We start from the raw sequence: 13,925 nt of genomic DNA, 5'->3' as shown, positions 1-13,925 counted from the left end.
ACTAACTTACTGCTGCTTGTGGGACCCCTCACCCCAGCTCTGCTGCCCCATAACTGAGGATACATGGCAAAGGCAGGGCGTCCTGGTGAGGAGTGGGCTCCCTTAGCTGGCTTCTGCTGAGTGACGATGACCTGTCCCTGTGATGGTCACGTGAAGCCGAGGGCAGGAGCCTGCCCACTACATAGCTCAACTCAAGGTCACTGCTCAGGGACCCTGCTCAAAAGGCCTGAGCTCAGCAGGCTGTGGCCAGGGACCTGCTTCCTTCCTAGGGATACCGATGACACTGCAGCCCAGGCATCTGGGGCCGCTTCTGCCCACGTGGCCAACAGAACTTGAGAACCCAGCCATGTGAGGGTCCCCATGGGGCTGACCCCATACCCAGGCCTCACCCCTCCTCACCCCAACGGGAGTACTGGAATTAAGAAGAAGCACAAGCCATGGAATGATACAGGCAGACTCAATATAAATAAAATATTCATATAAAAATAGTCTCTTACAAAATATTCTCTCTTATCCAGTGGCTCACTTTCCAAAAGATGGAAACTGCTGGGAGTTTTAGTATTACCTTTCCTCTCTCTATATATTCCAAACTGGACTTTTCTAATGGTGACGTTTGAGCTGGGGAGAACTACAGGATGGGAAACGTATCCTGGAAAACGTCTCCATTTCTGGACCAGCTTAAATCTCTGGAGAATTAGCAGCAAACAGCAAAAAAATATAAGTGTGTGTGTATATGTCTACATAGGTATACAGGATGTCTGCCCTTGCACTTAAACATCTAGTGCGGCAAGGGGGTACTTGCGAAATCAACTAGTACAAGTATCTGCAGAAAGAATCATTATGTACAGTTCTACTCGGCTTCTTGTCCTAGCGACAGAATTATCCCACAGGAAAGCAAGCGGTCCACTTTGATTGCAGAAAACGGATCCCGACGAGGTGGAAGGGTTCTTTTTAATTAAATAAATTAATATTATTTTTTATCAGAATAAATTGTTAAATATTGCTCTCTTGAGGCCCCGGAGCCCAGAGTTTCTGGTGCGAAGGCTCTGCTCTGGCCAAGGAGGCCCCAGGCAGCGTCTGGGGCCGAGGGAGTGGCGCTGGGTGTGGCGTGGACAACTCGGGCCCCGGAGGGGTCCCCCGCAGGGGATCCCACAGCAGATAAGACGAGCTCAGCGCGGCTGCAGAGGTCTGGGCCGTGCCCGCGGCGTGGAGAGCGTCCGGTCCTCGCCGCCCCGCGTGCGGCCACTGGGGCCGCCGCCGCCCCGCCGCTCACTTGCACGTGTAGACCTCAGTGCGCTCGCTGCACGTGTTGCACTTGACGTAGCAGCACCAGTGGAACTTGCAGTTGCACTGCCACACGCGGGCGTACTGGTGGGTGTTGTAGCCGCGGCCGCAGCACATGAGGTCGCAGCCGCTGGCCTGGGGGGCCGTCTTGTTGCAGGCACGGCCCTGCGTGCCCACGCTGCCCGTCACCGGGTCCTCCTCGCAGTAGTTGGGCGACTTCTCGATGTACACCAGGTCGGTGTCCATGGGCTTGCGGTAGGACAGCGGCTTCTTGATCTTCAGGAAGGTGGGCCGCTTGTTGCGGCTGGCGCGCACGGGCTCCACGTGAACGGCCTCGTTGTACTTGTCCTTGAGCACGTAGCCCAGCTCGCGGAACTGCGGCAGCGTGGTCCAGCAGGTCTTGGTGGTGCATGAGCCCGACACGCCGTGGCACTTACACTCCAGCTTCATGTTCTCCTCTAGGATCTGCGGGGGTGGCAGGGAGAGCACAGCGCGTCACTGCGTGGCCGGCCGAGTGGGGCCCCTGGCTCGCCCGCCCCCTGCCCCGCCTGGCTGGGTTTGGCGTGTGTTTTTCTTTCTGGCGCAGGAAACTGAGACCTGGATTCGAACCACTCTCACCTGCAGCCTTTGAGCTGTGCCTTCCCCAGGACTCGCCTCCCCTCCCTGCCCGCCCACCCTGAGTGGTCCTCATGCCGGTGCTTAGATCAGTTCAGGCCAGTCCAGACCACACATAGGTTCTCTCGGGGCTGCACAGGCTTAAAATCATTTTTGAGCCAACATTTAAAAACCCGGAGACTTTCAAAGACAGACTGCCAGGTTTGTTGGCAAACAGAAAGGGCATCTGGCAACTCTGGAGTGATACTCATTATTTCATAACCAGTGCAGCTGGGCACTGACCTGCTGGCCACAGAGGCCAGCACGGCAGTCCTGCTGCATCTGGCTCCCCTCAGCCAGCATCATCGCACGGCATGATACCTGGAGTTTTATCAGCACCTGCCTCCCTCACGGGTCGGCATCCCTCAACTCGCCACAGTCCTTACCACTCCCTATCGCTTCCCTGACCGCAAGCTATGCTTTTTTCAGAGGTTGTCTGCTTTGATCACTTGTGGCAGCTGCCAGGCCCTGTGGACACATCTGAGTCTGGGAACCCTGACTCTGATTTCACCTTCCCTGACTCCCAGCCTGGATGATGTTTTCCTTCTTCCGAGTTCCCAGCACCTCTCAGGCATCATCACAGCATGAGGGGCAGCACTGTACAGGGAGTGAAAAGCAGAGATCTGGACCCTGGGTGTAAATCCCAGACCTAACATGAACCTGCTGTGTGCCCTCAGGCAACTTGCTTCAGCGGAGCTGCAGTTTCCCCATGTGCAGAACGGGGAGGAGGAGAGTACTTCATTATAATCATGCAATGAGATGCTGGACAGAAATGAGGGTGAACTTCTAACACACACAAGAAGCTCAGATCTCTAAGATGTAATGTGGCATGAAAGAAGTTGGATGCAAAAGAGAATATACTGTGTGATTCCACTGATAGGACGTTCAAGGACAGGCAAAGCTAACGACTGTTTTTCACTTAATCTTTTTTTTTTTTTACATCTTTATTGGAGTATAATTACTTTACAATGGTGTGTTAGTTTCTGCTTTATAACAAAGTGAATCAGCTATACATATACTTATATCCCCATATCCCCTCCCTCTTGCGTCTCCCTCCCTCCCCCCCTCCCTATCCCACCCCTCTAGGTGGTCACAAAGCACCGAGCTGATCTCCCTGTGCTATGCGGCTGCTTCCCACTATCTATCTACCTTACGTTTGGTAGTGTATATATGTCCATGCCACTCTCTCGCTTTGTCACAGCTTACCCTTCCCCCTCCCCATATCCTCAAGTCCATTCCCTAGTAGGTCTGTGTCTTTATTCCTGTCTTACCCCTAGGTTCTTCATGACATTTTTTTTCTTAAATTCCATATATATGTGTTAGCATACGGTATTTGTCTTTCTCTTTCTGACTTAGTTCACTCTGTATGACAGACTCTAGGTCCATCCGCCTCATTACAAATAGCTCAATTTCGTTTCTTTTTATGGCTGAGTAATATTCCATTGTATATATTCACTTAATCTTTATTTACATGTATAGGCAGTGGGCCAGAGATAGTCCACGTGCTGGATTTTGCTGACCCCTGCTTTGGAATATCCCAGCAATAAAAGAAGACACCATTTACCAAACCCCCACTAGTGCAAGATATTTATACTGTTTTCAGGTTTTTTCTTTTTTTTTTTTTCCAATTTTTCTCTTCCCTCCTTTCTTCCTGTTTTTTTAAAAACTATATGTAATGTGTAAGGAGGCATTTTTAGAACTAAAGCTTCTCCTACTTCCTCCTCATCTTCAGCCTGATTTCATCCTAATGGACACTTGCTGTTGTGTGCCAGGCACTGGGATGGGGATGTATTAGTGACGTGGTTTCTGGGTCACTTTCCTGGTTCTTCATCCAGACTGCCAAATTGCCTTTGCCTGTTACATAGTGAAAGAATAAGTGAATGAATGAGTAAATGACTAGACATCTATTTGTCACCTGTGCACACCACACACTGGCTCCATGCTTTTATACGTGGCGTCTTATTTAACTCCATGGAGTTAGTGTGACTCCATTTAACAAGGCAAAAACTGAGGCTCGGCTGACTCCTAGAGCTGGTCTGTGAGGTGTTCGGGAACGAGGGTCTTACTGCCGAGGGGTGCGAATCAAGTGCTTGGTGGCTGCTTACTTGCTCTGTGACCTTGGGATTGTCACACTCCCTCTCTGGGCCTCAGTTGCCTTCAGTGAACACAGAGTGAAGGCAATTCCATCTTTTCTGACAAAAGTGAGAGGGCTGGAACAAAATCAGATATCCCCCAAATAGCCATTAGTTCTGCCTCTGGGTCTGGGCCTCTGCTGGTGCTGGGGACACAGAGGTGACAAGATAAGATTCCCATCTCCAAGGAGGGCCCCATGTCCAGGGTCGTCCCAACCCTAGATGCTCAGCTTCCAGGAGGAGGTGACCAGTGCTGGTCAGTATACTCAACAGAAGGGAAGACCAAAGTGTCTCCACTCAAACAAGCCAGCGAGGCCGGGGCATCCAGAGTGTTCGGGGACAGGGATGGATTCTGGTCGGCTGAATGTCTGGTTCCGGGACACCTAGAGCGACAGAGCACGTACTGTCCTGCAACCGCCACACACGTGCAGCTGGTGGTGGGTGAGCAGCCACCCAAGTCACACAGATGTCCCTTTTTTTCTTTTTCTTTTTTTTTTTTTTGTGGAACGCGGGCCTCTCACTGTTGTGGCCTCTCCCGTGGCGGAGCACAGGCTCCGGACGCGCAGGCTCAGCGGCCATGGCTCACGGGCCCAGCCGCTCCGCAGCATGTGGGATCTTCCCAGACCGGGGCACGAACCCGTGTCCCCTGCATCGGCAGGCGGACTCTCAACCACTGCGCCACCAGGGAAGCCCCAGATGTCCCTTTTGGTCATCAGTGAGGAGATAGTTCCCAAATGTCACCTTTCCGTGTTGGCCTAAAAAGCGTGGGGAAGGGCGAGGTGCAGAGGTGTGATGTGTGCTGGCGGCAGAGGTGGGCAGGCATCTCTGAGGCCTCACGGCCTGGCTGGTAGATCTTAGTGCGTCAGAGGCTCCAACATGGATGCCTGGGTGCAGGGGGCATTGAGAACAGATTCTGACACTGAGTGTGGGTAAGGCCACAGAGCACCTGGAAAGCGGAGATGCACAGAGCTGTGACTCAGAAGTGTCCCCTCCAAGATGTATGCCCTAGAGAATCATATGCTTGTGTGCACAGGAAACAGGTTCAAGGATGTTCAGAGCATCAGCATTCATTGTGGCTCCAAACTGGGCATGATCTGATGTCCATCCACGGTAAAATGGATAAGCGGAGGCGTGTGGGCTCAACAGGACACCTGAGGGCAGTGACCATGACCAGCCATGGCAGCAGAGATCAACCTCAGAAATATAGTGGGGAGGGAAAGAGGCAATCGTGGATGATTTCCACAGAATGATTTCATGTGTGTCAAGTTCAAAGGCGGCAAAACTGGACTGTGTTGTTTAGGGGCACACACAGAGGCGGTGAGTGCAATGGAGAGTAAAGAAATGAGGGTCATAAGTATCAAGGCAGTGGTTGTCCGTCGGGTAGGAGGTGAGGGGCTGTGGTGGGTGAGGATCACCCAGGGGGCTCCTGGCAGTATTCTGTTCCTTGAGATGAGTGCTTTATAATTATTCTTTTAAATCCACATGGATGATCTGAGTGCTGTTTTGCATGTAAGCTATACTTGCAATTTATTAAAATGCAGTGGGCACAGTAGCCCACGAGCACACGAAAAGATGCTCAACATCAGCTCCAGGGAAATGCAAATCAGCACCACAGTGAGACACCCGTTCACAGCCACTGGGACGGCTACAAGAGGAAATACAGGGAGAACAGTTGTTAGCGAGGGTGTGGAGAAAAGGGAACGAACCCTCGAACACTGCTGGTGGGAATGTGAAACGGTGCAGCCCCTGTGGAAATGGCCTGGCAGTTCCTCAAAGTGTTAAACATACAGTTACCAAATGACCCAGGATTGTGGTCGCAATGTCTGGGTCTCCCGCTCCCCACCCCTCAACTCATACGTTGAAATCCTAACCCCCAAAGTGATGGTATTTGGTGGGGCCTTTGGGAGGTTCTTAAATCACAAGGGTGAAGCCCTCATGAATGGGATTAGCGCCTCATAAAAGAGGCTCCAGAGAGACCCCAGCCGCTTCCAACTCGTGAGGACCCAGTGAGAAGGCCCCAGTTATGAGCCAGGAAGTGGGTCCTCATCAGGACTCAACCCTCCTCTCGGGCTCCCAGCCTCCAGAACTGGGAGAAATCAATTTCTGTTGTTTCTCTGCCACCCAGTCTGGGGCATTTTGTTGTAGCCACTCAGGCACACTAAGACACCCAGCAATTCCACTCCTGGGCATATATCCAGGGGAAATGAAAACACACATCCACATAAAAAACGGATAAAACAAAGTTTATAGCAGCATTCTTTAAAATAGCCCCAAAGTGGAAACAACCCAAATGACCACTGATGAACAGATAAATGAACCCAACTGATGAATAGATAAATGAAGTCCATCCATTCAGAGTATCATTCAGCCATAAAAAGGGATGAAGTGCCGACACCTGCTACACCATGGATGGACCTCGAAAACATGCTGCTCAGTGACAGAAGCCAGACACACAAGACCACGTATTGTATAACTGCATTTATAGGCAACGTCCAGAAGAGGCAAATCTATGGAGACAGAAGGTCGACTAGTGGGCTGGGAGGCGGTTGGAGAAACGGGGAGAGACGGCCGAAGAGGGTGTAGGTCTCTTTTTGAGGTAAATTGACTGTGGTGATGGTTGCGCATATCTGTGAATATATTAGTGCTGACCTGTACACTCTGAGTGAGGGCATGAATTAGACTCATCAAGTTGGCTTTTTAAGAAAAAGTCCCTGGTAGGATGTCGTGAAGAAGCGTTGGGTTGTATTTGCGCATCTGTGACACTGAATGTGTCCTCGGTGGTGGCCCCTGAGCAACGAGCCCCAGAACCAGGGCCAGGCGCCCGGGCTGGGCAGGCAGCTGCCTTCCTCTTCTTCTGTGGCCACCCATGACCTGAGGCCGTGGTGGCATTTGTATGGGCCCCTAATCAGATGACACGCAGCCCCTTAATGCTGCAAACTCTGCATTTTGAGAGCCTCAGTGATCGCATTATGTCCACATTAAGCTGGGCATAATCACAGCCGCCCTGGCCAGGGCTGGTCACCCAGACGGGCACCGAGCCCTTTGCCCAAAGCAGGGGACAACAGCAGAGGAAGTGTGTGGGACAAAGCCACGCTGTGCTCCCACCGTGAGGCCAGGCTGGCTCCCAGCTTCCAAGCTGCCCAGGGGGACTTCCGGGGCACCCCCCCTTACACTTGAAGAGCTTGGGACACGCTGAGCACCTACTGTGTGCTGGCACCGTGCAAGGACTGGGGTCTCGGTAAAGTTAAGGCCATGAAGCTGCCACCCTTGTAAAGAAGATAGGCTGTGGGGAGAGGGGAGCAGGCACCCACTTCAGATAACAGAAAAAGTGAGACGGAGAAGATGGAAGAGGATCAGGGCTGGAGAGCGCGGGCGGAGGCAGGGGCAGCTACGTGACACTGAAAGTAAGGGGACGCCCGAGCAGAGGGCAGCACAGACCTGTCCCGTCGTTTCAGCTCCACTTGAAAGATGGACTGAGGCAGGGCCAAGGGCCTGAGGGCAAAGGGCCCAAGGCTTCTGCACAATAGGGCCAAGGCCTTGCGGTGCCCGGGCGGCACAGGTAGGGGGGCCCACCCCAGAGGCTCTACCAACCATGTTAAGGAGGTGCGATTTTTTTTATTATTCTGTGTTTTTATATTGAACTTTTTTTAAAGTTTTATATTTACGGAAAAGTTGTGAAAATAGTACAGAGGATTCCCATACATCCTGTATCCGGTTTTGCCTATGACTAACATCTGACATTAGTGTGGTAAATGTAAACTTATTAGTGTGGTAAATTAATTAATTAGCTAATATTTATTATTATGAGCTGAAGTCTGTACTTTATTCAGATTCCCTTGGTTGAGACCGTATGTCCCCTTTCTGTTCCAGGATCCCATCCAGGCCACCACATGGCATTTAGTCATCCTGTCTCCTTGGGCCAGGAGATGGGATTTTATTGTGTGTGGACAGGGCAGCCAGTGGTGGCCAGGAGCAGGATTTACGATTTTCAAAAGACCTCACGTTGGCTGTAACAAATTCACCACTCACACTGGTGCTGGGAGAATGTGTGTGGGGGGGGCCTTACTTTTCATAGGATTGTTCTTTGTACCATTTGAATATTCTACACTGTCAGAAAAAAAGTCACCTCCTCCACAAAGCCTTCCCTGATTGCCAGGGCAGTCATTCACTCCCTCATGGTTTCCATAACTGTCCTGGGCTGTTGGGTAATTTTCACTTTGTCCCTGTGATGACTGTGGGGGTGGAGGGTAATATGGGAAAGCTCTACCTTCTCCTCAATTCTGCTGTGAACCTAAAACTTTTCTGAAAAAAAATAGTCTATTAAAAAAAAAAATCCCAGGAGAGAAGGAGGGAGTTTTTCTGGAGTCAAGATTTGGCTGTTTCTGCAGCTGACCGGCTGGATGTCCTCGCTGGGCCTGGGTTTTCCCCATTTTGAACTCAAGGGGTTTGAACTAAATGATTTACCAGGCTGCTCTGACTCTCTCTGAGAATCCTGACCTCATATCCACACTGCTTTTTAACCCAGACAAAGCATTTTCAGAGTTCTGATGGCATCTGGTAGTCTGACACCTGCCGAGAGATGGGCATATCCATCCCATTTCACAGGTGAGGAAATTGAGTCTCAGAGAAAGGAAGGGACTTAAGACCACAGAGCAGGCTGGATCTCCTCCATACGTCTCTCCAGAGCACTCCCCACCCTTCCTCAGGAGGCTGGACCAGAGGGTGGCACCCCTGAGCTTGATCTAGTTCCCTGATGGCTATCGGTGAGTGGCCTGGCCCAGGGCACACCAGGGAATGCAGCCGCGCCCCTTCCAGGTGGGTCTGGCCAGTGGAAGGCCCTGGAGGGAGCCCTAAGGGCAGAGCCAAGTCCTGGTTAGTATTCCTCCCGCTCCTCCCTGCTGGCCCACAGGGTGGCTGTGTTCCTGTAGCAGAGGTCACGGCTCCCACATCCTCTCTGTGAGTCCCCCTGGGATCTAGCAGCCCGACCTCCCTAAGGAGTAATGGGACCCTGGTGCCAGCCCCAGGGTGCTGCACCATCCCCCTTGTTTCCTTTAACTTTGTCCTTTGTTTTATTAGCAACCTCTCCTTTACAAAACAGCTTTGTTGCAATATAATTCACATACCATACGATTCACTGTGTTAAAGTACACGATTCAGTGGTTTTTAGTATATGCAGAGCCGTGCAACCATCACCACTAAGTTTAGAACATTTTCATCACCCCACAAGAAACCCCGTGCCCATCAGTGGCCGCTCCTGTTTCTCCCTTCCTCTCAGTCCCTGGCAGCCACTAATCTACTTTCCCCTGGCAGCCACTAATCTACTTTCTGTTATTATAGATTTGCCTGTTCTGGACATATAAATGAACTCATACAATATGTGGCCTATTGTGTGTCCAGTTTCCTTCACTCAGCATAATGCTTTCAGAGTTCATCCATGGTATAGCAGGTGTCAGCACTTCATTCCTTTTTACGGCTGAATAATATTCCATTGTAGGGGTACGCCGCACTCTATCCACCCATTCATCAGTTGTTGGCCTGCAGTCTCTGTTCAAAACTCTCCCGAATTTCCTAGTCTGAATGTGCCCGTTGCATGGGCCCTGACTCCGGCGCTGCACACCATTCCTCCTGGCACAGCCAAGCACGAGCCCACCCCGGGACTCCCAGTCTGTCCTCTTTCCCCTTTGTCCACCTCTGGGCTCTGCACCTGCTGGCCCTTATCTGGAAGGCCAATCTTTACTGCCATTATAGAGGCTCAGCCCAACAATTCCACCACAGAATATGTACCCTCCGGGGAGGCTCATGCATGTGTAAAATGACAGCCTCAGAGAGGCATTATCTGAAATATCAAAAGGCCGAAAGGATCTAAAGATCCACCAATGGGGACTGGTTCTACAAATCATGGTGCACCGATAAACTGGAATGTCCTGCGGCTGCCAGAGAGAATGAGGCAGCTCCGTACTTTCTAGTGAGGTACGTAGTGGAGAGAACAGAGGTGCAGGAAGGTATGCAGAGCAGGAGCTGTTTGTACGAGACAGAAAAGACCTGTGCATGCGTGCTCCTAAGAACACAGAATAACATCCCTGGAGGAGTACGTGAGACACTGGTAGGAGTCGCTGCCTCCGGGGAGGATACCAGCTATCAGGGGCCTGACTTTTCATAGGATTGTTCTTTGTACCATTTGAATATCCTACACTGTCAGAAAAAAAGTCACCTCCTCCACAAAGCCTTCCCTGATTGCCAGGGCAGTCGTTCACTCCCTCATGGTTTCCATAACTGTCCTGGGCTGTTGGGTAATTTTCACTTTGTCCCTGTGATGACTATCTACCTGTTAGCTTCCCCCATCAGGCCAGCAGCTCTCTGTGGTGGACATGGAGATATACCACCCAAACCCCCTTCAAGGGAGGTCTTGCTTCACAGCTACATGTAGAGATGTGCTGGTGAACAGGCTCTCAAAAAAAAAAAAAAAAAGCCCTGTTTTGTAGTGTTTGCCAATTCCTGTGGGATAAATGCTCCCACCATGGCCAATTTCAAGCTACCGGTGGTTTCCCAATCAGCTTGCAAATCTCTAATATTATTTATTTAATACTGCGTCTTGCGAGTGATAAGCCCTGGCACCAGCACACCACGGGACAGGGCAGCCTCCAGCTGTCAGATGCTGCAGGGTCTGTCCCAGCTCCAGATCCCTGCAGCCCTCCCTGCAGCCGGGGACAGAGAGAGGCGGGGGTCCGAAGGTCTGGCCACTCCCACCACAGATCCAGAGCTCCCGAGCTCCCACCGCGGCTTTGCAGGCCAGCATCACAGCTGCACTTTGGCCCTGTCCTGCTCCTCCCGCCCTCTTCACTGACCCCTAATCAACAGCTTAGACCGAATTCCATCTCAGCCTCTCCTCATGGAGAACGCTACCTGTGACACTCCTGGGGGGCTGGGGCGAGGACATTCCCCTCCACCTCCTAGCCTCGGGCAGAGAGCCTGGCGTAGAACAGGTGCCAGCCAACTGCGAAGGGAAAGAAGGACCTACTGTGTGTCTGCTCTGATGTGCATTCATTCACTTACTCATTTTGCATTGAGCACCTGTTGTGTGCTGCTGGCATCACTCCTGCTGTGGGGGCCCTGGGAGGACCATGATACAAACAGATGCTGCCCCTGCCTTCTCTGAGCCTGCAGACCCACACCAGAAGCAGCCATGGAATTAATACTCCCCCCAAATCTAATTACAAGTTGGTGAGTGCTGTGAAGGAGTGACACAGAGAGCGAAGAAAACTTGACCCAGGAGGAGCTGCTCTGTTTGCAGCAAGGGCCAGATACCAGGAAGGACATATTAGAATCAGCCAAACTCAAGACCATACAATGGAGAAAAGACAGGCTCTTCAATAAATGGTGCTGGGAAAACTGGACAGCTACATGTAAAAGAATGGAATTAGAACACTCTTTAACACCATGCACAAAAGTAAACTCACAATGGATTAAAGATGTAAATGTAAGACTGGATACTATAAAACTCTTAGAGGAGAACACAGGCAGAACATTCTAGGACATAAATCACAGCAAGATCATTTTGACCCACCTCCTCGAGAAATGGAAATAAAAACAAAAATAAACAAATGGGACCTAATTAAACTCAAAAGCTCTTGCACAGCAAAGGAAACCATAAACAAAATGAAAAGACAACCCACAGAATGGAAGAAAATATTTGCAAACGACGCAACCGACAATGGATTAATATCCAAAATTTACAAACAGCTTATGCGGCTCAATATCAAAAAACAAACAACCTAATCAAAAAATGGGCAGAACACCTAAACAGACATTTCACCAAAGAAGACATACAGATGGCCAAGAGGCACATGAAAAGATGCTCAGTGTCACTAATTATTAGAGAAAAGCAAATCAAAACTACAACGAGTTATCACCTCACACCAGTCAGAATGGGCATCATTAAAAAGTCTACAAACAAATGCTGGAGAGGGTGTGGAGAAAAGGGAACCCTCCTACACTGTTGGTGGGAACGTAAACTGGTGTAGGCACTATGGAGAACAGTATGGAGGTTCCTTAAAAAACTAAAAATAGACCTACCACATGATCCAGCATTTCCACTCCTGGGCATATATCCGTAGAAAAACATGGTTCAAAAGGATACATGCACCCCAAAGTTCACAGCAGCACTATGTACAATAGCCAAGACCTGGAAGCAACCTAAATGTCCATCGACAGGTGAATGGATAAACAAGATGTGGTACGTATATACGATGGAATACTAGCCATAAAAAAGAATGAAATAATGCCATTTGCAGCAACATGGATGGACCTGGAGATTATCATACTAAGTGAAATAAGTCAGACAAAGATAAATATCATATGATATCACTTATATCTGGAATCTAAAATGATACAAATGAATTTACTTACAAAACAGAAACAGATTCACAGATTAGAGAACGAATTTATGGTTACCAGGGGAGAAGGATAGATTGGGGGTTTGGGATTGACACGTACACACGGCTATATTTAAAACAGATAACAAGGACCCACTGTACAGCACAGGGAACTCTGCTCAATATTCTGTAATAACGTAAATGGGAAAAGAATTTGAAAAAGAACAGATACATGCATATGTATAACTGAATCACTTTGCTGTACACCTGAAACTAATACATTGTTAATCAACTATACTCCAGTGTAAAATAAAAAATTTTTTTAAATTCAAACTTGGAATAATGTTTTTAAAAAAATTTCTATGGAACCTGAGAAAAGTGAAGAAACGTAAAAATGTAAAGGAAAAGAAACTAAAATCTTTCTAAATAAATACCTGACATTAAAAAAATAAAATAAAATAGATAACCAACAAGGACCTACTGTATAGCACAGGGAGCTCTGTTCAATATTCTGTAATAACCTAAGTGAGAAAAGAATTTGAAAAAGGATACATGTTCATGTATACGTATAGGTGAACCACTTTCCTGAAACTAACACAACATTATTAATCAATTATACTCCAGTATAAAATAAAAATTAAAAAAAAAAGAATCAGCCCAACTTAGGGGGATGGGGCAACGGTAGTTCAAACCAGGGAGGAGCACACGCCAAGGCCCAGAGGTGGGAGGGATGCAGCCCGACCCCGAGAGGAACGGAGGAGACATGGCTGGGGCCGTGTGAGAAGAGATAGAGCAGGGAGGTGGCGGGGCTGGACGCTCAGGGCAGGGATGCACCTGGAGTACCCGTGAGCCAAGGGGCTTTCGTGCAGGGAGTGAGGAGGTCTGACATTTGGAAAGATCATGCCAAAGAGAGTGGAAATGAGGTCAGAGAGTCAGAGTGGCAGGATGGAGATCCAGAGGGAATGTCCCCATCACCCAGACCAGAGATGATGGCAGCTCCGATGAAGAGGGTGCAGTGGAGGGAAGAGAAGGCAATACTGGGTGGGGGAGGATTGCGGGGCCCAGGGGTGGCTCATGGGCCTCTGATGGATATGGAGGCCATGCACTGAGACGAGGGACCGGAGGAGGGGCCAGGCTTGGGGAAGGGCATGTGTTGAGGGTGTGATGAGAAAATTTGGGGCACAGTGAGTGGCCAGGAAAAGGGGCCTCTCGGGGAGCAGAAGGGTCTTTTGGTGCCACTGAAATCTGGCCCCAGCCAGCTTGGGTGTCCACAGTGGATAATCCCAGTCAGGATTCAGTCACTTCCAAAGACTAAATAAAACGTGTGGTTAAAAACAGCCAGAAGTAGGACGAACACCTATAATTTTTGGTATTAAAAAAAAAAAAGATTGCGGAAGCACAAGATAGGAGAGACTGAGAAAGATGAAAAGCTCTAGCTGACCACCAGAGCACCATGAACCGAGAGGCTGCTAAAAAGCCAACC

The 13,925-nt window shown here is 49.7% G+C and overlaps 1 protein-coding gene across 1 annotated transcript in view; it reads right to left on the bottom strand.

The window, feature by feature from the left end:
- Positions 1-455: 455 nt before the first annotated feature.
- Positions 456-13,925, bottom strand: part of WNT7A (Wnt family member 7A) — a 66,594-nt gene continuing 53,124 nt past the window's right edge. The window contains exon 4 of the mRNA XM_060110042.1: positions 456-1,749. Coding sequence (XP_059966025.1) covers positions 1,270-1,749 — 480 coding nt within the window. The 3' untranslated portion in view covers positions 456-1,269. The remainder of the gene's footprint in view (positions 1,750-13,925) is intronic.

Source organism: Mesoplodon densirostris, chromosome 10 (genome assembly GCF_025265405.1).
Source record: "Mesoplodon densirostris isolate mMesDen1 chromosome 10, mMesDen1 primary haplotype, whole genome shotgun sequence".
NCBI classification, from domain to species: Eukaryota; Metazoa; Chordata; class Mammalia; order Artiodactyla; family Ziphiidae; genus Mesoplodon; species Mesoplodon densirostris.
The sequence above is the reverse complement of the archived record's forward strand: the minus strand, read 5'-3'. Positions and strand labels throughout refer to the sequence as shown.